The following is a 24032-nucleotide window of genomic DNA, read 5'->3' as shown; positions in this document are numbered from 1 at the left end:
AGAAAGTCTGACAAAACATAATTCTTAACTTTTAGGATGTGATTTTTTTCACTTGACCACATTGAAAATGTTATAAATAATTTGTCTTTAAAAACAGACTTAAAAAATTAACACAGCTAAATAATTTGTGGGTCAAAGAAGAAAAACTTGGAAAATATATTCAACAAAATGATGTAGAAATACAGCATACCAAAATTTTTAGGATGCAGCTAGCCCAGGGCTAACGGAGATTTATAGCTGAAAAATGCAAACATTGGAAAAGAAGATCTAAACTTTGTGACCTAACCATCCACTGTAAGAAGTTGTAAAAAGAAGTAAAGTAAACCCAAAAGGAATTAGAAGAATGAAATACGAGTAGAAGTCCCAAGTGGAATTTATCCCAGAAATGCAAGGTTGGCTTGACATTAGAAAAGCAATAAATGAAATTCAAGATATTAACAGAATAAAGGAGAAAATTATATGATCATTACACTAAATGCAGGAAAAGCATTTGATAAAAGTCAGCACTCATTCATGTTTAAAAAAAAACTCTCAGAAACAAAAGTAAAAGGAAACTTCCTCAACCTGATAAAGGGTATCTATGAAAAACCCACACTGTAGTTAATGGTGGAAGAACTAAAGGCTTTCCCCTAGGATCATGAACAAGACAAGGATGTCTGCTTCCACCACTTCTAGTCAATATTATACTGAGGTCCTAGCCATTGCAGCATGACAAGAAAAAAAAAGGTAAACATCAGAAAAGAAGAAGCAAAACACTATTTCAGATGCCATGGTTATTTACGTAGAAAATCCTAAAGGGGGACTTCCCTGGTGGTACAGTTGTTAAGAATCTGCCTCCCAATGCAGGGGACATGGGTTCGAACCCTGGTCCAGGAAGATCCCATATGCAACTAAGCCCGTGCGCCACAACTACTGAGCCCAAGTGCTGCAACTACTGAAGCCTGCGTGCCTAGAGCTGGTGCTCCACAACAAGAGAAGCCACCTCAATGAGAAGCCCACACACCACAACATAAGAGTAGCCCCCGCTCGCCGCAACCAGAGAAAGCCCACGCACAGCAACGAAGACCCAACACAGCCAAAAATAAATAAAATAAATAAATAAAAGAAAATCCTAAAGGAATCAACTACTTCAACTAATGAGTGAATTTAGCAAGGTTGCAGGAACCAAGTTAATTTGTAAAAATCATCTGTGTTTTTACATACTACAGCAAACAGTTGGAAAATAGGATCTTGATATTTCATTTACAATTTCATCAAAAAACCAATATACTTTAGAATGAATTTACAAAGATGTGCAAGATCTCTACATGAAAATTTGCTAAGTCTGAAATAAATTGAGGGCTATACCTCATTCATGAATTAAGATGTCAGTTCTCCCTAAAATAGATCTGACACAATCCTAATCAAGATCTCACAAGGTTTTTTCTGATGAAATTAACAGGCTGATTCTACAATTTTTATGGAAATGGTAAGATCCTATAATACCCAAAGAAAATCTTGATAAAGAAGAGCAAAGTTGGAGGACTCACACTTCCTGACTTCAAGACCGATTATAAAGCTACAAGTTATCTAAATACTGTGGTATTCTTATAAGGATGGACAAATAATGAGCAGGATACAGATTCCTATAATAAATTCACTTTTGTCTTTTCAGCAAATGACACTCAAATAACTATAGCCACACGGACAAAATATACCTCGACTCTTTTACCTCACGCCATATAGAAACAAACTTAAGATAAATCAATGACCCACATACAAAAGCTAAAACTATAAAATTTCTACAGGAAAAAAACCCATAAAACTTATGCAACCTTAAGGGAGGTAATGATTTCTTATTACACAAAGAGATCCAAACATAAATGAAATGATTGATAAATTGGGCTTCACCAAAATTAAAAACATAAACATCAGAAAACATCTTTAAGAAGATAATTAGGCAATCCAGAGACTTGTCGAAAATATTTCCAAGATACATATCTGAGAAAGGACTAGTATCCTGGATCTATATAAAGAATCTCTACAGTTCAGTAGTAAAAAAGAGAAACAAATCTTTTAATGGATATTCAACAGAGATTTTACAATATTTCAAAAGATAAAAAAGATATATGAATGGCCAACAAGCACATTAATCATCAGGGAAATGCAAATTAAACTACAATGAGATAGGACTACACATCCACCAGTATGTTTAACATTAAAATGACTGATACTGCCAAATGTTTACAAGGATGTGGGACATCCAAGACTTGCATCTTGTTGGTTGGTACAGCTACTTTGGAAAAATGTTAGGCAGTTTCTTATAAAATTAAATACACACCACCCCTATGACCCAGCAATTCCACACCTAGGTATTTACCCAAGAGGTATGAAAACATATATCCACAAATACTTGTGCGAGAATGTTGCTAACAGTTTTATTATTTATGATGGCAAACATTTTTAACAGCCCTGGTTTCTATCAATAAGAAGAGAATGAATATTCAAACAATAAAAAAGTAGCAATAAAAGAACAGATTACTAAGGCATAAAACATGGATAGATCTCAGAAATACAGTGCTTTACACAAAAGAATACATAACTGTATGATTTCATTTATATGAAGATCTAGAACTAAGCAAGACTAAGTTCTACAAAGTGAAAACAAGTTGATGGTGGAGAAATCCAGAACAGTGATTTCCTCTGTAGGAATGTGGGTAGGGATTTGCTGGGAAGGGACATACAATATTTGGTTGAGAGGCTGCATAGGTTGGTGTTTAATTTGCAAGAGTGTACGCATTTGCGAGACCTCATTTAATGGTACACTTAAGATGTGTGCATTTCATAGTATGTAAATTTTATTCTCCCCCCAAAAATCTGGAAGTAAATAGGGTTGTATTGAACTCTAGGTAGTAATATGCAGAGAGAAGTTGGGGAGTGGGGTGAGGAGGGGGAGTGTAGTGATGTCTGCAACTTACTTCGAAATGAATCCAAACAAGATGTGTTGATGGATGGAAAGAGGGATGGATAGATACGTAATAAAGCAAGTATAGTAAAATGTTCGTTGAGAATAAGGCTATTCACTGTAAAATTCTTTCAACTTTATGTTTGAAATTTTTCACAATAAAATGGGATGGAGGAGTAATTGCAGGACTCACCCAGTGTGTATACACATGCTCCTCCTGTAAGCGCTGCCACCTAAAGCTCTTGCCCTCGATAGGCTAGATAAAAGAGGGGCATCCGGGGGTGGATAACGGGAGAGGAGTGGGAGAGGAATCCTAGCAGCATCAGGGCTTCTGATGGCAGATGTATTGGAACACGGAAGTGTGTTTTTTTTTTTATTCTCTGCTCTTGGGGAGTATAGGTGGGTGGTCTCTGAGCCTGGGGTCACTCTCTCGGGAGGCGAGGAAATTCTCCTTAGTTAGAAAGTGCCCATGCATCTTTCCCTCTTGTATTCATATTCACTCCCAAATGCCAGGGGCTGGTGATTCCGAAGGGGCAGTGTGTGGCTGGGTACGCAGGTGGGGGCGAGATGTGTCTGAAGGGGACGGAGCGCCCTCTTCTGGCCCTGGAGGGGCCCACACAGGCCCGCTAAGCACCTGACCTGACCCTCCTCTTGAGCACCCACTCCCAGGATCTGCGCGTCCCGGATGGGAGCGCCGCAGCCCCCGGGTGGCCCAGCAGGGAGCCGGGCATCAGCAGGCGGAGACTAGTGCTGGGGGCGGCTCCGCGCGGCCGGGAGGCGGAGGACGGGGTGGAGTCGCCACCGCTGCTGCCAGCCGAGCGGCTCCACCTGTTGCAGCGTCGGAGCGCGCGGACCAGGCAAGGCAGAGCGCGGCGTGCACCTCTGCTCCCCGCGCAGAGGGACCCGGAGGACAGTCCTGGCAGAGCGGCGCGGAGGGGGCCACTCCCCGGTGAGTGAGACTCTAGCGCGGCGCCAGCGCACCTTGAAAGGCGGGGTCTCGGGGAGGGGCCCCGGCGGTTTGCTAGCGAGCCTGTGGCTAGGGTGGGGTAAAGCGCTCTCAGCGGAGCCCTGTCGGCGCAGGATCTCTGGAGCCCACCGAGGCAGCCAAGCCGGGGTGCGGGAGATGGAACTCTCCGGGGTCACTGTCTCCTGCCCGCGGGCTCCTCCAGTCCCCGGTCCTTGGCAGCCTCCCCAGGAGCTGGGGCTGGCTCGCGGCGCGCACTTCGAGCGGGCGGATCCGACACGTGGGGGTGGAAGACGCCCCCGCGCGGGATCCAGAAGCCAAGGGCGTCTGGTCCGGGCAAGGCTAGGAAGGCTGCCTGGGGGAGAGGCCCCTAACTTCCTTCGCTCCGGCACTCCAACCTCCCTTTCTGGTCTCCTCCTCCAGCAAGTCGGCCCGCCGGACGCCGCGCAGCGTCGGGGGCGGGCGGGAGGTCGGAACCCGTGAACAGCGCTCTGCGCAATCCCTCTGTCCGTACGCCCGCCCGGGACCTGCTCCAGCCTCTAAGCGCCGGCAGCCGGGCCGGTGGCCCGAGAGGCCCGAGGCTCCGCGCGACGCCGAGCCTGGGACACAGCACTGCGGCTCCATCTGGGGAGGCACTTCCAGCACCAGCGGACTGAGACCCCGCGTCCTAGACGTCAGCGGCTTGAGAAGCGACGGTCAAGGAGACGGAGACCGCGGGGCTCCGCTCACCCGTCAGCCTCCGAGGCCCCCAGACCTTTGCTTTGGGGGAAGGTCAAACCCACCCGAGTTTGCCCTGAAGATGCGCCACGCCCCCTCCCCAGTCTGAGCCGGGCAGGACACCAGGGGGAAGCAGCGGCCGCATCCTCGTGCCAAGCAGAAGCGGACTCTGTGCCGGGTCACTCAGCTCTTCAGCTTTTAGGAGAACTCCTAGGGGGGCGGGGACGGCGGCGAAAATGCGGATTTGAAAGCGGGAGTCGAGGCGGACGTGGGGGGCTGGCGCTGCAGGAGCGGTCGACGCGGCGGCCCGGGGAGCCGCGTGGCCTGGAGGAGCGTCCGGCGGTCATGGGCGAGCTGGCTGTCGGGCGGCCGGGGGCCGACTGAGCGCCGTGCCGAGACCCCACCTCCCGGGGCGCCCGGGCGACAGTCAGCCGGCGGCCACGGCCGCCCGGCTTGGGGCTGCCCCCGGGGGTCCGGCCATGGCCGGCCGGGGTTGCGGCTGCAGCTGCGGCCCGGGCCACCTGAACGAGGACAACGCGCGCTTCCTGCTGCTCGCCGCGCTCATCGTCCTCTACCTGCTGGGCGGCGCCGCCGTCTTCTCGGCGCTGGAGCTGGCGCACGAACGCCAGGCCAAGCAGCGCTGGGAGGAGCGCCTGGCCAACTTCAGCCGCCGCCACAACCTGAGCCGCGACGAGCTGCGCGGCTTCCTTCGCCACTACGAGGAGGCCACCGAGGCCGGCATCCGCGTGGACAGTGTTCGCCAGCGCTGGGACTTCACCGGCGCCTTCTACTTCGTGGGCACCGTCGTGTCCACCATAGGTAAGTGGGCCCTGCGGGAGGGCGGAGGGGCGGCCAGCCTCGCAGGCGTTTTCCTGGCCCGGCGCTTCGAAGGGCGGGACCGCGCTTCCCAGCCCTGCATTCATCCACCTCCGCGCTCGCCCAGGTGGCACCGATGTGAGCTGTTGCCTGATCCCCAGGTGGTATTGCCTCCCTGCTTCTTTAAGTGAGGCCCACGGACCAGCTGCGTCAGCATCACTTGGGAGCTTGTTACAAATGCAGCCTCGGCCCCTCCCCAGACCACTTGAGTCCGAATCTGCGTGTTAAAATCTCCAGGGAATTTGAGTGATCCTTGAATTGGAGACGTACTGCTCTGGAAGTGTTCCTAGTTAAGGAGACTGACCTTGAATTCATGGAACATTAGGGAGGAAGCTTACAGATCGGGACAGGAACCTATAAACATTAATTGAGTTAGTACCATGCATGAGGCACTGGTCTGAGGGGGAGAAACAAATTTTAAAAAGACTGTCCATGACTTAAAACTTAATAAAGAGAAAAATAGATCGAAAACGAGATTGGAAGTAAGGAGGCCGAAGTGCTAATGAGGATGGAAACTGTTTTCTGCCAGGAGGAAGCAGGTGGGGGTGGGGAGAAGGGACCTATGGGCTGAACCACATAGTGTTGGCCTGATTGGGGTCTGGAAACTAAAAGTGCTTTACACTCCGGAGGAGGAGAGAATTGCGTTCAGGGTCCAGTGAGCTCCCTGATCTGTAGGGAGTAGTGGAAGGAAAGCTAGGGGGATGGAGGGGGGAACTTTACTGACAGACTCAGGAGCTAGAGCTTATCTAGAGGCAATTGGAAGCTATTGAGAGTTTTTGAGCAAGAGTGTCTCATGGCTTTATTACCAGCAGAAGGAAAAAGTTTGGGAGTCTTTGCACCACACTCCTAAGGATTGTTCACACTTAAAGCATACTTGAGTGATAAGGGGGTTGGGAAAGATGCTGTAGAAATTCTGAAGAAAGCAGAGAGCTGGAGCGGAGGAGGGGGCTTTGGAAGGCTGCGCAGAAAGGGAGCAGCTCCCGGCTGGCTGCCGGAGCACCGGAGCTGCCTCAGGGCCGGCAGGGGGCCGTGCAGGGGCTCGGCTGCTGTAGCCTCTGTGCTGCCGGGAGAGCTCGTCAGTGAGGCGGTGCCAAGGCGAACTTCTTTGAAGCTCCCACGCAAGGTTGTGTTTGGTAGACGTTCTTCCAGGAGAAGGAGCGCAAGGTACAACAGGGATCAGCCTCAGGCCTGATTAGTCAAGAAGCCCAGGGTTAGTCCAGAAGCCCAGGGCTTCAGCTGGTGAGTAGGAGGCAAGGTGGAGAGGACTGGCATGATTCCCGATACACAGGCTGCGTCTGAAGTGCTTTGTGCTGAACTGCCCAGCTCACTACCGCAACCCTCTCTCATTTCAGGCGGCCCTGCCCATCCGTGGGCCATTATGACACCACGGTAACTGGGTATCTGCTAAGAAAGACTTTCATAGCATTCTCCACGATGACCAGAACACGGGCCCTGACGGGGATGGAGACAGAGTAATACCCTCCACGGTTCTCTCCCCCAGCCCACGTTCTCCACTGGACTCTCTTAGCAGAATTGCCTAAGTCCTCCCATTTCTCAAAAGACAGTTCCAGAACTTCTATGTAGGGAGGACTTTGGGTGAACAAACTGATTGGGAAGGGTTGCTGTGGAACTTTCCTTGAATCTGCTATGTCAGTGTAGCTGGTACAGGGTTTTGATTTAGATTATTCATTTGGGGGTGGTTTTGGTGGGAGATTGGGGAGCTAGGTCCTCCCCACCCCCTTCACAGGCCCCCCGTTTGTATTTCCCATGGCCATGGAAGTAGGAAGGAGCAGAGTGTGTGTAAAGACTGGTGAACACCAATGCCAGAGGAACCGCGGTTGTCGTGGATGGGTGGGCATGTTAGCACACAGTCATCGGGGGCACAAATAGAATAATGAAGCCTGATGGAATAGAAGGAAACCTGGACCGAGAGTCTGGAGTTGGAGCTACTGACCCTGCCTGTAAGTTGGGCCGGTTCCTTAACATTCTGAGCCCTATCCTTCTCTTCTGAGATACCTACAAGTGCCCACCTTGGTATCTGGCACATTGTAGCTGTTGAGTAAATATTAGTCCTGTCTCCTTCCCACACCCTGCCCCTAGGCCCTGCCCCTCTCGCAGGGTTCTTGCTAGGGATAATGAGTTCATATAAGTGAATGTTCTTTAAACAGAACAAAGCACTATGTAAGTATGGGTTTATTTTTACTTTCTCATTTCTCACATGTCCTTAAATTGTTTCATTAATCGCTGATGTAATAACAGCACTTGCAACCCTTTATTGGGGTACATAATTAGGCACATACTGTGATTATTATGTGAATATGTGATGCAGCTAATTGCATAGATTAATAACCACAATTTCAATCAACACAATTCATATATGTGATATGTGATTCATATGTGTGAAGTGTGATTATCCCTGTTTTATAGATGAGGAAACTGAAGCTTCACGTTCTTTGTAAAATGAAGAAAAAAAAAAAACCATCTGTAATGACATCACCTAAAGTTGACCATGGTTGACATTTTGGTCATTTTTTTTAAATTGAAGTATAGTTGATTTACAATGTTGTGTTAGTTTCAGGCATACAGCAAAGTGATTCAGTTATACATACATATATATCTATTTTTTTCAGATTCTTCCCCCTTATAGGTTATTACAAAATATTGAGTATAGTTCCCTGTGCTATACAATAGGTCCTTGTTGGTTGGTGCATTTCTTTCTATTCTTTTTTCCCTATGGACACACATATGTACATATGTATTTTTCTAAATTTGGATCATATTCTATAAACCCTTTACATCTTGTATTTTAATCGTAGTATTACATGATGGTTTTTTCTTCTAAAAATTAGTTCCACTATGCTTTATTCTGCAAAGATGTTGAGATAACAAGAAAGCATACAGTAGAATAATCATAAAATGTAAATAAAATCTCAGAACTAGGAAAAAAAGAAGAACAGAAATATGGAAAGCAATTGGATCTAGGAAATTGGTAGAGAGGAGCTTTGTCTTAGCTGAAGTTCCCTCAGAAGCAGCTTCTGAGCCAAGAATTTGAGTGCAAGCAGTTTATTGGCAGATTCAAGGGATACAGGGAGGTGAAGGAGGAAGTGATACAAGAAAGGGAAGTCAGTCAATATAGGGTATGGTATTAGGCAGAAAGCATAGTGGGCAACTGATCCTTAATCTCAAGTGGAAGCTTGAGAACAGTGCAAAGCTCATGAACCAGACTTACCCCAGGCAAGGGAGCTGGGGTATTTATACACCCACACTAGTCAGAAATTGGTTAAAAGCTGCTTGGAGGGTGGGGGAAGCACAAAAATATAATTTCCAGGTACTTCTGTCCTGATTTTTCATGGATGGCCCAAGAGTAGCCTTCTGATAAGATATAGGCACTGGCCATTTGAAGTCAGGCCAGTGTGTCCAGAAATGGTAAAGGAGATCCCAGGGGGTGAGGACTGAGTATCACCAGTGACTATTCAAGCTTCAGATTTGGCTGCAGGCTCCATGGCGGAGTCATGACCCACACTGGAATTCTTTTTTTTTGCCTGTGTTGAGTCTTCGTTGCTGCACGCGGGCTTTCTCTAGTTGCGACGAGCGGGGGCTACCCTTCGTTGTGGTGCGCAGGCTTCTCATTACTGTGGCTTCTCTTGTGGCGGAGTACGGGCTCTAGGCATGCAGGCTTCAGTAGTTGCAGCACATGGGCTCAGTAGTTGCGGCACACGGGCCCTAGAGCACGGGCTTCAGTAGCTGTGATGTGCGGGCTCAGTAGTTGGCGGCACGTGGACTCTAGGGCGTGCAGGCTTCAGTAGTTGTGGCACGCGGGCTCTAGGAAATGCGGGCTTGAGTAGTTGTGGTGCGCAGGCTCAGTAGTTGTGGCGCGCGGGCTCTAGAGCGCAGGCTTAGTAGTTGTGGCACATGGGCTTAGTTGCTCCGTGGCATGTGGGATCTTCCCGGACCAGGGCTTGAACCCGTGTCCCCTGCATTGGCAGGCGGATTCTTAACCACTGCACCACCAGGGACGTCCCCACACTGGAATTCTTAGTAGACAAAAGGAAGCGTACACCTTTTCCCAATATGCAATCCTCAAAAATATTTCCCTCTTGGGATTTTATATGGGAAACATTGCATAGGACAGTGGGTGATGCTCACAAACAACAATTTCCTGGACAATGCAACTGAGGAGTTCATGCAACTGTTGTTTAATTTAAAAGTCAGAGCAGAGTAAAAAACATTGTGGCCAGTTTCTCACAAGTTTAAACATAGAACTACATGTGACCCAGAAATTCCACTCCTAGGGAATATATATCCAAAAGAATTGAAAGCAGAGACTCAAACAGATATAGGAACACCTCACAGATGCTGCGAATCCGGTTCCAGACCACCGCAATAAAGCGAATATCACAATACAGCGAGTCACATGAATTTTTTTTGGTTTCCCAGTGCATATGAAAATTATGTTTTCACTGTACTGTAGTCTGTTAAGTGTGCAATAGCATTATGTCTAAAAAATGTATATACCTTAATTTAAAAATACTTTATTGCTAAAAAACGCTAACCACCATCTGAGCCTTCAGTGAGTCGTAATCTTTTTGCAACAGTAACATCAAAGATCACTGATCACAGCCAACCGTAACAAATATAACAATAATGAAAAAGTTTGAAATATTGCAAGAATTACCAAAATGTAACACAGAGACACGAAGTGAGCAAATGCTGTTGGAAAAATGGCATCAATAGACTTGCTTGTCACAGGGTTGCCACAAACCTTCAGTTTGTAAAAAACACAATAGCCGTGAAGCACAATAAAGCAAAGCACGATAAAAAGAGGTATGCCTGTATTTGTACACCAGTGTTCATTGCAGCATTGTTCACAGGAGCCAAAAGGTGGAAACAACCCAAGTGTCTGTCAGCAGATGAATGGATAAACAAAATGTGCATGCATACAATGGAATGTATGGACAACGCAGATGGACCTTGAAAATATTGTACTTAGTGAAATAAGCCAGACACAGGAGGACAAATACAATTCGACTTAGATGAGGTTTTTAGGATAGGCAGATTTCATAGGGATGGAAAGTAGAATAGAGGGTACCAGGGACTGAGGGAAGAAGGGAAGGCTTATTTAATGGCATTTTTGTTGGGGATGATAAAAAAGTTTTGGATATAGATAGTGGTGATGGTTATACAACAGTGTGAATGTATTTAATGCCATTGAATAGTACACTTATGAATGGTTAACATGACAAATATTATGTATATTTTACCACAGCATAGAAAGAGCAGAATATTAAAACACAACTCAGGGAGTTGATTCTGAAAGAGGCTGGTGATCAGACTTGAAACAAGAATGAATTTGAAGTACTCAGAGAAGTAGATTGACATTGTACTCTGTAAGTGATCTTCTGTAAATATCTTCTTCTCTCAAATAGGCATTTGTTAGGCATTTGTTTTTGTGTTTGCCTGTGTATTTATAACTCAGCTTCTGTCCACAAAGGATATGAGATCATTTGCATATTGATATGGTCAGGGTAGCCTTAAGCCTTGGGCTATCCCGTCATCTCAGTAGCTTAACACAACAAGAGTTTACTTCTTACTCACCCAAAGCCCATTGTGGGCGAGGTGCTTTACCTGCACAGTTGTCTCCTGGGTTGGCCCAGTGTTCCAGGATTCTTTTATCTTGTGGCTGCTGTTTATCAGCTCATGCCTCCAGCACTGCCCAGGAAGGGACAGAAAGGGTTGAAGCGTGGAGCACCTGCAATTAAACGGCCACCACCTGGAGGTGACAACAAGTCACCTCCACACGCGTTTCATTGGCCAAATCAAGTCCCATGGCTACACCCAACTTCAAGGATGTAAAGAACCACACTCCTCCCGTGAGTCCAGAAGTGGATAAGACTTGATCTTGGTGAACAGCACGGATGCCTGCGGCACGTATATGTACAGTGCGCTAGAAATGGATACTAATGGATTTAAGACATTGGGGAGATGAGAAAACATGAGTAGAATAGGACAGTTAAGCCACAAATTGTTAATACACACAGAGATATATGTCAAAAGGACCCACGTAATTGCCAGATTTGGCTGTGAGTTTTCCAGTTGTTGAAAGAAAGAGGCAAGGGCAACCATTAAATGGTTCCTTTTATCCAGGCTGGCTGCTTGGAAGACACCCAGCTTTTTTAGATGTGAATAAAAATTTCTCCTATAGATTGTCATGAAAGGGACAAGATAATGTGATGAGTAGTCTTCTCCACTGCATCTCAGCTGTGAAAGAGAACCCTATGCTCTTGCACGGCATAGCATCCCTCAGTACAAGGTGCAGTTCCGTAAAGGCCCCTCTGCCTAAGTCCAAGGTCATGCAGGGCGGTGTCCAGCTTCCAATTGTATGGTCCATACAATTGTGGGACACTTGGCCATTTGCTATATTTGTATCTTACTTTCCATCCATTGTCGTTTCCTGTTTAATGTTTATTTAGATATAGAAACATTTTTAATTTATGTGCCATTTCATATTTTAGTTTTTCCTTCTGATTTCTTCCATTGTTTTTGTGTAGAAAATCTTTTCCCGTCTGTAAGAATGCTTATTGTTTTTTTTTTAATTGAGGTGACATTGGTTTACAATATTATGTAAGTTTCATGTGTACAGCGTTATATTTCTACTTCTGTATACACTACAATGTGCTCGCCACCAGAAATTTAGTTTCCATTTGTAGCCATACAGTTGATCGCCTTTACCCATCTTACCCTCACCCTGCCTCTTCCCTTCTGAGGACCACTACTCTGTTCTCTGTATTTACATGTTTGTTTTTGTTTGATTTAGTTTGTTCATTTATTTTTTGTTTTTTATATTCCACATATGAATGAAATCATATGGTAGTTGTCTTTCTCAGTCTGATTTATCTCACTTAGCATAATACCCTCAAGGTCCATCCATGTTGTCACAAATGGTAAGATTTCATCTTTTTATGGCTGAGTAGTGTTCCATTGCATGTATATATATGTGTGTGTATCACATTTTCTTCATTCATCTGTTGACTTAGGTTGTTTCCATATCTTGGCTATTGTAAATAATACTGCAGTGAACATTGGGGTACATATATCTTTTCAAATTGATGTTCTCATATTCTTTGGGTAAATACCCAGAAGTGGGATAGCCGGGTCATATGGTAGTTCTATTCTTAACTTTTTGAGGAACCTCCAGACCGTTTTCCACAGTGGCTGCACCAATTTACATTCCCACCAACAGTGTAGGAGGGTTCTCTTTTCTCCACATCCTTACTGACACTTGTTATTTCTTGCCTTTTTGATAATAGCCAGGATGCCAGTTTTTGTTCAGTAGTTTTTCAACTGCTCTACACTTCTAGTCATAGCAATGGTTGTTAAAACACTTTAACCTATTGTTTCATGTGAACGATGATGGGTACATTTTAAGACTGTAGCCAAGGAGCAGTCCTGGTCATGGGGAATGAGGGAGCAGAAAGAGTGGCTGGTAGGAATTTGCATGCATTCATTCAAGGTAGGGTCATCTCTCTTGGGATCTACTACCAAATTTTCATGGGGAAGCTCTCAGACTGTCCATTCTGAGAACCCTGGATTTGTTTAATTATTTGTTTCCTACTTAGGAAACTTCAGTACCTATCTTGAAATTAGAGACTTTGCAGGCCATAGCTCTTACTCTCCACTGCCCAGCATTCTCATACACATACATGTTAATTTCAGCTTGTTTCATTAGAAATTCTCGTTTATGTTATAAAACAGTGATTTCCTCTTCTTTTATCCTAAATTCCCTCCTGTTCTCTCTTCCCCTTCATACCTTTCTCTGTGAAGGAGAGACGGGTTTGGTATGAATGTAACCCAAATAATTCTTGGGCTCCTTAGGGTTCTTAGGGTATTAGTGTTCCATACAAAAAAGCATGTTCCATTAGCCCAAAGTAATGGAAAAATAAATTCAATTTTTGCTTGTGTATCTCTAAAGAATCTTAGTCTCCAATTTATAACACTAAGGAAAGCTTCCTCTCTCCCCATCTCCCAGCCTCTCATTCCTCAAAGGAGTTCTGGAGCCTTTTATCCCGAAACCCCTCCCCAAATCCTCCCCAGCTGAAAGCCCTCTCAGTCTTTCTGTCCTTCCTGGTCTCTTCTCCCCCGTCTCTCTCTGCTCTGTATTATCGTGATTGACTTGACCTCTCCAACTTCTTTTAGCTTCCCCTCATTCAGCCTAGTCTTCATAGTAAAGCACAGCCCCAGGAGCTGACCCAGCAAGCAACAGTCCTTTCCCCTGAGGAGGAAAGAGAGAAGGACAGGGGATGGTTACTATCGCCAGCCCATCAGTGACTTTATACGCGGGGAAACTCTCACCCTGTAGAGGAACACATTACTGTGTTTGGACCCAGAAGCCCATGTTCCTGCTGAGGACAGTGGGAAACACACCTCATCAGGAAACATCTCCATCATCATGCTGCTCTCCCTTCACCCTCCAACCTTCTGCCTCCTTCTCTTCAATTTATCTGAATTGCTGGACATTATACCACTTTTCTGAAAGGCTGCACCTTTAGCACACCCACCGCATCTTCCTTTGGCCAGAGAGCCATCATAGAAGCATCATGAAATGTTCAGGATTTATTGTTCCCTTTCTCTGATCAACCCCCCAGCATCTCTGCTATTGATCACCTCCTCTTGGAAGGGAAATCCTGTGGTCAGTGAGCCCAGGGGTCAGACCAGGAATGCAACTGAGTGTGACTTAGAGGTGTGGGACATTAGGGAGCAGTGGGGCATGTGCCCTGGAAAGAGCAGCCCCACCACAGGCATTCAGATTCTAATTGCAAAACAACATTGTCCTGGCCAGACAGGTCTGAGGACAGCTCGACTCCAGAGTGTGAGTCCCTCAGTTAAAGCTTTGATCATCTGTGAGCTCCAGGCTGCTTTCCCTTTGGGAGGGAGAAGGATAAGAAGCTCTGAACTCTTCTTCATCAGTAGCAGCATCTTGATTTTTGCACTTCACTTAAGTACCTGTTTGTGCAGGACGCTTGATCATCACAGAGGGTAAATCTAACATATTCGCTATCACATTGTGCACCCACTACTCTCTAAAAGGAGCTGGGGGTAGTTATCAATATATTCTCTTAACTCTTCTGATACTCATGACTAAACATATTGTACTGTAATCCATAAGTACCTACTATTCTGGTTTTTTTCCTTTCCTTTTATGTTATTTCCTATACACTTTCTCAAGAATTCCATGTGTTCAATTAATGTAGAATAGTTTATTTAACCATCCTTAAATTATTGGATTTGGGGGTTACATGCAATTTTTTTTACTCTTGTGTTTAATTAAAAATTATGAAATTTATTGAGTGCTTTACCATAGGTTAAACCCAGTACAATCTTTACATATGTTTAATTCTTATAACAACCCCATAAGGGTAGGTACTGTTAATATTCTCACATTACAGACCAGGATCCGAGGTCCAGAGAGCTTCCAGGCAGTGTCTGAAGTTACCCAGTGGAAGTAGTGCGGGGCATCCCTTTAGAGCTTATGCTGTGAACCACCACGTCTTTGCCATTTCTTCCTTTGGGGTCCTTGTGGGGAGAATTGCCAGTTAAAGAGATCACAATCCCTTTTTCCAGTGGTGATGGTCCTTAGGCAACCTGGGGTAATAGAAGAAGACAGAGATGGCCTGGTTAGCAGAATGTCAGGATGGTAAAAGGTTTGGGCGGTGTTCTGCCTACCTCCCAGGAGTCCACATAATTAGAGCCTGTACCTCCCATTGGAATATTTGATGTCCTCTCAAAGTTGCAAGTGTCCTCCCATCACCATGACAACTAATGTGCCTTCCCCCAGAATTTTACTCTCCAGTTTGGACATATTTGATCCCAGAAGTCACTTCCTGACTCTGCCCATGAACTCTTGGAATACTGGCACCAAAGCTGTGTCTTGGGTCTTCCGTAGTATTAAGCATCTGATGAAGATCAGATTGATCTTAGAGACCAATATTAGAGACCAACATCGATCTTAGAGACCAACTAGGCAAGTGGTTTTCAAACTATGCTCCAAGGACCCCTGGGATTCTTTGTGGTATATAAGTGCTGTCTTGAGAGCCAAGGGGGACACATCAAGTTCTTATCTTTGTTGTATGTATTTATTTATATATGTCCCAAATAATTATCCTATTCTGCTACCTTTTTATTGACTATTGTTTGGAATGTAGAAAAGATTTTTATATACCCAAATACACTCATTTTCACTGGCATTTTTTTTCTATATTTTTTCATAAATTTAGGCCCTCTCTGTGGTTGAGATAAATATTCTTATCCATTCTCTGTTTAGTTCTAACTCAACTCAAAGTTATTCAAAAGGACTGTTTTATAAATGCTTTTTTATGGCTGGCTATATAATTATGCTTTGATTTATTTCTAAAATTATCACATAATGGTTTGAGAATGTGCATTTTCCAGAGTTCTCTTTTTTATTTGAGTGTTTCTGTACATCCTGGTATCTGTATATATTTCAGTTGGATTTTTTCTTACCTTACAGAATTTTGGAGCAGGAGGGAACATAATCCCCAACCACACTCCAAGCCTAGTAAACACACCCAAAATAACATTTGTGTGTTTGGGGACATATAAATTCAGTGCTATTGATTTCATCACTTGTGTAACTTTAAATTTTATTAATAATACTTTTGTTTACTTCTTTATGCTTTATGTGCTAACAACTATTTTTAAACTTACATTTGATTAAATTCCTGCATTATATTAGCAGAGACTTGCTGACTTTTGGATCATCTCTCTAGTTTTAATTTTTAAAGTAAACCACTTAATTCTTTTAATTTCCCGTTTTTTAAAATTTTATTTATTTATTTTTGGCTGCATTGGGTCTTCGTTGCTGCGCACAAGCTTTCTCTAGTTGCGGCGAGTGGGGGCTACTCTTCGTTGCGGTGCGCAGGCTTCTCGTTGCGGTGGCTTCTCTTGTCGCGGAGCACGGGCTCTAGGTGCGCGGGCTTCAGTAGTTGTGGCACACGGCCTCAGTAGTTGCGGCTCGCGGGCTCTAGAGCACAGGCTCAGTAGTTGTGGCACACGGGCTCAGTTGCTCCGTGGCATGTGGGATCTTCCCGGACCAGGGCTCAAACCCGTGTCCCCTGCATTGGCAGGTGGATTCTTAACCACTGTGCCACCAGGGAAGTCCCTACCATGACTTCTTTATCCATTCATCCATTGATGGACACTTAGGTTATTTCCAAGTCTTGGCTACTGTAAATAATGCTACAATGAACATGGGATTGCAGATATCTTTTCAAGTTAGTGTTTTCATTTCCTTTGGATAAATACCCAGAAGTGGAATTGCTGGATCATATGGTAGTTCTATTTTTAATTCTTTGAGGGAACTTCATACTGTTTTCCACAGCGACTGCACCAGTTTACATTCCCACCAACAGTGCCCAAGGGTTCTGTTTTCTCCACATCCTCACCAACACTTGTTACCTGTTTGATCACAGCCATTTTAACAGGTGTGAGGTGATATCTCATTGTGGTTTTGATTTGCATTTCCTTGATGATTAGTGATGTTGAGCATCTGTATGCCTGCTTTGGAAAAATGTCTATTCAAATCCTCTGTCCATTTTTTTTTAAACATCTTTATTAGAGTATAATTGCTCTGCCCATTTTTAAATTGGATTGTTTGGGGTTTTTTTGCTATTGAGTTGTCTGATAAATAAATAAATATATATATATATATATATATATATATATATATATATATATATATATAAATATATAAATATATATATAATATTTATTTATTTATTTGGCTGCACCGAGTCTTAGTTGCAGCACTCGGGATCTTCGATCTTCGTTGGGGCATGCAGGATCTTTTAGCTGTGACATTCAAACTCTTAGTTGCGGCATGTGGGATCTAGTTCCCCAACCAGGGATCGAACCTGGGCCCCCTGCATTGGGAGCATGGAGTCTTAGCCACTGGACCACCAGGGAAGTCCCTATATATTTTGGATATTAACCCCTTATCAGATAAATATGATCTGCAAATATTTTCTCCCTTTCAGTAGGTTGCCTTTTCATTTTGTTGATGGTTTCCTTTGCTGTGCAGAAGGTTTTCAGTTTGGTGTAGTCCTTCTTGTTTATTTTTGCTTTTTTGTTTTGTTTTGTTTTTTGTTTTTTTTAAAATTTATTTTATTTTATTTTTTATTTTATTTTATTTTTGGCTGTGTTGAGTCTTCATTGCTGTGCGCGGGCTTTCTCTAGTTGCGGTGAGTGGGGGCTACTCTTCGTTGCGGTGCGCAGGCTTCTCATTGCGGTGGCTTCTCTTATTGTGGAGCACGGGCTCTAGGGTGCACGGGCTTCAGTAGTTGTGGCACGCGGGCTCAGTAGTTGTGGCTTGCGGGCTCTAGAGCGCAGGCTCAGTAGTTGTGGTGCACGGGCTTAGTTGCTCCGCAGCATGTGGGATCTTCCTGGACCAGGGCTCGAACCCGTGTCCCCTGCATTGGCAGGCAGATTTGTAACCACTGCGCCACCAGGGAAGGCCTATTTTTGCTTTTGTTGCCTTTGCTTTTGGTGGTTTATAGTTTCTATCTCTCTTTTCTCTCTTAAAGTAGATGTTCATTCAATCTTGCTCATATGTGGCGTTCCTCCTTTCTTACTTTCCTGCTATTCCCTATAAGCCACTTCCATTCCCACCAGAATCTTGAGATCTTTCTTTGGGACTTAAAATGTGAAAACTGAATTTATGCTACAGTTAGCTTTTTCCCCACTAAGGGCTTTTAAAATTAATTCTGACTGTTGATGTTTTCTGCTTCAGATGTTATATTTTTGGTATTTGGTGTGGAGGCATGCTATATATACTATTTCTTGACCTACTGTATTTTTAGACTTAGTTTCTTTTATTTAACAGCCTGTGACTTAATACCAACATCTGTAAAAAATGTGTAGAAGGCATGCTTTGACCACACAGGGATTTATTGGTGTTCCATTTCATGGAATGATGGATGAAGACCATCCATCTGGGAGTTTATAACTTGAAACAACAACTATCACTCCCTCTTCAGTTAATTAAGACAAATTTCCTGGAGGATATGGAGTCTAGGGGCTGTTTGGGAAGAACTGATGACCTGCTTATTCTTTCAACAATTCTTTGAGTTCGGGAAAGTAAGGCTCAAAGAGAGTCAGTAAATTTCCCAAGTACACACAGCTGTTAAGGGAGTATATCAGCGTCAAGTTACCAGACCCAAAAAGTAGTGGTTGAAGCAGGCAAAGTTTTACTCTATTCCAGAAAAGAGGTCTGCACTGCATATAGACAGTTCAGGGCAAGTGTGGTGACTGCATAATGTCAACAGGGAGTCAGGTGTCTTCAGCTCTGCTATCCCTAGGATGTTGCCCTGGTCCTCAGGGCTCAGTGTGGTTGCTGGAGCTCTGGCCATCATATCCACACCATAAGTAGCAGTAGTAGGAAAGGGAGAGTCTTTCAAGGTGTGAGGTCATTTCCTCTAAGAAGCAGATTCTAGGCGGAAGTGACTTATCAAGGAAGTACTCCGGAAGAGACTAGTAGGAGAGTGAGGGGTGTGAGGATGGGAAAAGGGAAGAAGCCAAGTAGGAGGTTATCTTATGGAGCTCTGGAGCATAAATTGCACCTTGGGGTTTGTCCCACCTTGAGGCAGAGGAACTGGGCTTTTAGACACCCACACCAGTCGCTCACTGGCTCTGGCTGGGGTGGGAAGAACGAGGCACTTTGCTGTTTCTGGGGGGAAAAAAATCACATTAAAAAGGGCGGGGTAATCCTTTGTTGTGGGGTTGTCCTGTGCATTGTAGGATGTCTAGCAGCGTCCCTGGACCAAAGAGAAAATTTTGAAACACAGGGTTTGGAGTGTTTGCCTCTGTCCATGCCTCACCCACACCCCGACACCTCACCTTTAACTTGAATTGTTAACTGTAAAGTGGCTTTGTTCTTTTCTTTTTTTTAATTTAATTTTATTTATTTATTTATTTATTTATTTATTTATTTATTTATTTTTGGGTGTGTTGGGTCTTCGTTTCTGTGCGAGGGCTTTCTCTAGTTGCGGCAAGTGGGAGTCACTCTTCATCGCGGTGCACGGGCCTCTCACTGTCGCGGCCTCTCTTGTTGCGGAGCACAGGCTCCAGACACGCAGGCTCAGTAGTTGTGGCTCACGGGCCCAGTTGCTCCGCGGCATGTGGGATCTTCCCAGACCAGGGCTCGAACCCGTGTCCCCTGCATTGGCAGGCAGATTCTCAACCACTGCGCCACCAGGGAAACCCTCTGTTCTTTTCTTTTTAAAAATATTTTTTCCGTTAAAAAAATTCCTAAACTAATATATGCACATTTGAATAGATTTTCAAATCATTCCAAAGTGTTTAAAGTGAAAAATCAAAGTCTCCCTTTACTTTCCCATCCTACTCCCCAGAGGTAACCATTGTTTTTTTACACATAGTGGGGTTCTCTTTTCTCTTTTTGGTAATAGCTTTATTGAGCTATAATTCATATACCGTAAATTTCACATATTTGAAGTGTACAATTCAGTGGTTTTTAGTGTATTCACAGGGTTTTGCAACCATCAACACAATCAATATGATGACCTTTCATCATCTCCCAAAGAAACCCCATCCCCTTTAGCAATCACCTCCCATCCCCTCCAGCCGTAGGTAACCACTAATCTACTGTCTGTTTCTGTAGATTTGCTTATTCTGGGCATTTCATATAAATGGAATCATATAGTACACGGCCTTTTGTGCCTGGCTTCTTTGACTTAGCATAATGTTTTCAAGTCATCCATCTTGTAATACATATCAATACTTCACTCCATTTTATTACTGAATAATATTCTATTATATGGATGTACCATATTTTATCTATCAGTTAATCAGTTGATGGACATTTGGGTTGTTTTCACTTTTTAGCTATTATGAATAATGATGTACAATGATGAATAAGTGTACAGGTTTTTGTGTAGGCATATGTTTTTATTTATCTTGGGTAGATTTGGAATTGCCAGGTCATATGGAAACTCTATTCTCAACCTTTGGAAGAACTGTCAGACTCTTTCCAAGTAGGCGTATCATTTTATATTCCCACCAACAGTGTGGGAGGGTTCCTATTTCTTCACGTCCTTGCCAAGACTTTCAATAACCTGTCTCTTTGGTTACATCCATCCTGTGGATGTGAAGTGGTATCTTATTGTGGTTTTGATTTGCATTTCTCTAATGATAAATGATGTTGAGCGTAATCTCACATGTTTTTTTTTTTAGTCATTTATATACCCTCTTGAAAGAAATGTCTATTCAAATCCTTTGCCCATTTTTAAATTGTTTTTTTAGTAATTGAGTTATAAATGTTCTTTATATATTTTAGATTCAAGTCCCTTATCAGATATATAATTTGCAAATATTTTCTCCCCTTCTGTGGTTGTCATTTCACTTTCTTCATGGTGTCCTTTGAAGCACAAACATTTTAAATTTTGATGAAGTCTAATTTACCTATTTTGTCACTGTTGTTGCTTATGTTTTCAGTACCATATCTAAGAAACCATTGCCTAATCCAAAGTCACAAAGATTTGTACCTATGTTTTCTTCTGAGAGTTTTATAGTTTTGCTCTTACATTTAGGCTGTTGATCCATTTTGAGGCAATTTTTGTATATGGTATGAGACGTGGGTGCAGCTTAATATTTTTCCATGTGGTTCCAGCACCATTCGTTGAAAAGACTATTCTTTCCCCCATTGAATAGTTTTGACACCCTTGTCAAAAATCAGTTGACCATAAATGTGAGGGTTGATTTCTGAACTCTCAACTCTATTCCACTGATGTATATGTGTATCCTTATGCTAGTACCACACTGCCTTGATTACTGTAGCTTTGTAGTAAATTGTGAAATCAGGAAGTGTGAATCTTCCAACACTGTTCTTCTTTATCAAGACTGTTTTGGCTATTATGGGTCCCTTGAACTTCCATGTGAATTTTAAAATCAGCTTGTCAGTTTCTGCAAAAGAAGATTTCTGTTGAATCTGTAGATCATCTTGGGGAATATTGTGATCTTAAAAATATTAAATGTTATAATCCATGAACATGGGATGTCTTTTCATTTATTTGGATCCTTTAATTTCTTTCAACAAAGTTTTTAAGTTTTCAAAGTTGAATATAAGTTTGGCACTTCTTTTCTTAAATTTATTCCTAAATATATTATTCTTTTTAGTGCTATTGTGAATGAAATTGTCTTCTTAATTTCATTTTGAATTGTTTATTGCAAGTGTAGGGAGTACAATTGATTTTTATATATAGATCTTATATCCTGTGATCTTGCTGCACTCATATATTAGTTCTAATAGTTCTTTAGTGGATTCCTTAGGATTTTCTATATAAAAGATTATGTGATTATATCATCTATGAATAGAGATAGTTTTCATTCTTTCCTTCCAATCTGGATGCCTTTTGTTTCTTTTATTTCATGCCTCCAGTACAGTGTTGAATAGAAGTGGTGGGAGTGGACATTCTTGCTTTATTCCTGATCTTGGGGGGGGGAAGTTTCGGTCTTTCACCATGAAGTGTGATATTAGTTCTGGTTTGTTTTGGTAGATGACCTTTATTGGGTTGAGAAAGTTCCCTTCTATTCCTACTTTGTTGGGTGTTTTTATCACAAAGAGGTGTTGGATTTTTGTCAGATTATTTTTCTGCATCTGAGATGATCATGTGGTTTCATCCTTTCGGCTATTGATGCTAGGGTACTGCATTAATTAATTTTAGATATTAAACCAACCATGGATTCCTGGGATAAATTCCACTTGGTCATGGTTTATAATCCTTTTCATATATTGCTGCATTTGGTTTGCTAGTATTTTGTTGAGGATTTTTGCATCTATATTCAAAAGATATATTTGTCTATTTTTTTTCCTTTCTTGTGATATCTCTGTCTTGCTTTGGTGTCAGGATAATACTGGCCTATGGAATAAGTTGGGAAGTATTCACCTATGGTTCTTATATAACTTTCTGAGGTTGCCCAGGATATACAACTGTGGTATGAATGTTCAATAATTTGTTCCTTCTGTTGTGGGACATGTAGTTTGTTTCTAATTATTTGCTAGTACAACAGCTCTATAAAGCATATTTTAAATTTTAATATTTAAACTTTTAATTGTAAATATTTGTAGGTACTGCTAAATTTTTGAGAATTTTAAAATTTAAAATTTTCTTAACCAATTTGCAAGAATTTTGTTATTCTCACAGCTAAAGTATATTGTATTCTTCTTCTTCCTTGGTATTATGCTAAATGCTCTAGATACACAATTTTTCATCCTCTGATGTAGGATTATTGTTTTCCTCATTCTGTTGGTGAGAAAACTGAAGCACAGAGGGATAAATAGCTTTCCCAAAGTCATACAAGTTGTAAGTGTTGGAACTTTAGTTCAAACTTTGTTCAGCCATGATTTAAATTTTGGAGAGGAAGTTAAGTCTCTGAGATAGTATTCTAGTGAAAACTGAAATAAAACCTATGACTCTAGTTCTATGTTTATTTTTGCCATCAATGGATTTGATGTTAGTGATGAATATTATTTGCAAGTTATCGTTTTGAAGAACCTGGGCTCCCAGGCTGTATAATAAGGAAGACATCTAGATGTCCCTCACTGGGTTTGAACAGTCTTTTCTCCCTTCTTATTGTCTTAGAACCACACTCAGCACCCATCTTATATCAAGCAGAAAATTTAGTTTGGTTCAGTCAGAATTTATTGAATCCCTACTATGTGTCCAGCCTGATAACCTGGGTCCATGCATAGCATTCAGGAAGGCTATAAATTTGGATGGGAAAAGAATTCCATCTTTATGTTTACTAACCTCGAACTAAGCAGCCTCTAGCATTTCCTTCAATAGAGAGTATAGGCAACAACTCAGAGGCAGAATGAGTGGCACCTGTAGCTTTGTCACCAGTAGAAATCACAGATGTGTTCCTCTCATTTAAGAATGTGGCAGATCCCACCATGTTCATCCCCCCTCAACATACTTCAAAATTATGGTAGTTGTTAGACCTGTTCTTGTTATTTAATGATATAATAAAGTTGCTCATATACTATATCACACATTTGTTTCCTAGTTTAATAATTTTGTTTTAATATAGTTGCTTTTGTAATTCTATGCATTTTATTTCATTCATTTAAAAAAAACATTCAGAGATGGAACCCGCAGGCTTCCCCAGATTGCCAAAGGCTCTATGTATGTCACAGAAAACAGGAATTGAGAACCAGACTGAGGTTAGGCTGATTTTGAATGAAGACAGAAGGGGAAATTGTAACTGTTGTTATCCCTGCTCCTTGCATGACTGGCAAAGAGCTTTAATCCACTTGCAGTTGTTTGAAAACTGACTTGAAAGACTTATTGCTCAATCACTGTGCATAATCTCATCTTTTCCTGATGATTCAGAAGACATTTCAGGATGTTGCAAGGTCTTTTTTTTTTATTAATTTTATTTATTTATTTATTTATTTTTGGCTGTGTTGGGTCTTCGTTGCTGCACGTGGGCTTTCTCTAGTTG

At 42.8% G+C, this 24032-nt stretch overlaps 1 protein-coding gene across 1 annotated transcript in view; it reads left to right on the top strand.

Annotated features, from left to right (window-relative positions):
• Positions 1-5104: 5104 nt before the first annotated feature.
• The window catches only part of KCNK13 (potassium two pore domain channel subfamily K member 13), a 114412-nt gene continuing 95484 nt past the window's right edge, over positions 5105-24032 (top strand). The window contains exon 1 of the mRNA XM_068556132.1: positions 5105-5444. Coding sequence (XP_068412233.1) covers positions 5105-5444 — 340 coding nt within the window. The remainder of the gene's footprint in view (positions 5445-24032) is intronic.

Source organism: Eschrichtius robustus, chromosome 1, assembly GCF_028021215.1.
Source record: "Eschrichtius robustus isolate mEscRob2 chromosome 1, mEscRob2.pri, whole genome shotgun sequence".
In the NCBI taxonomy this organism is placed as follows: domain Eukaryota; kingdom Metazoa; phylum Chordata; class Mammalia; order Artiodactyla; family Eschrichtiidae; genus Eschrichtius; species Eschrichtius robustus.
This window is presented reverse-complemented; position numbering and strand designations above follow the sequence as displayed.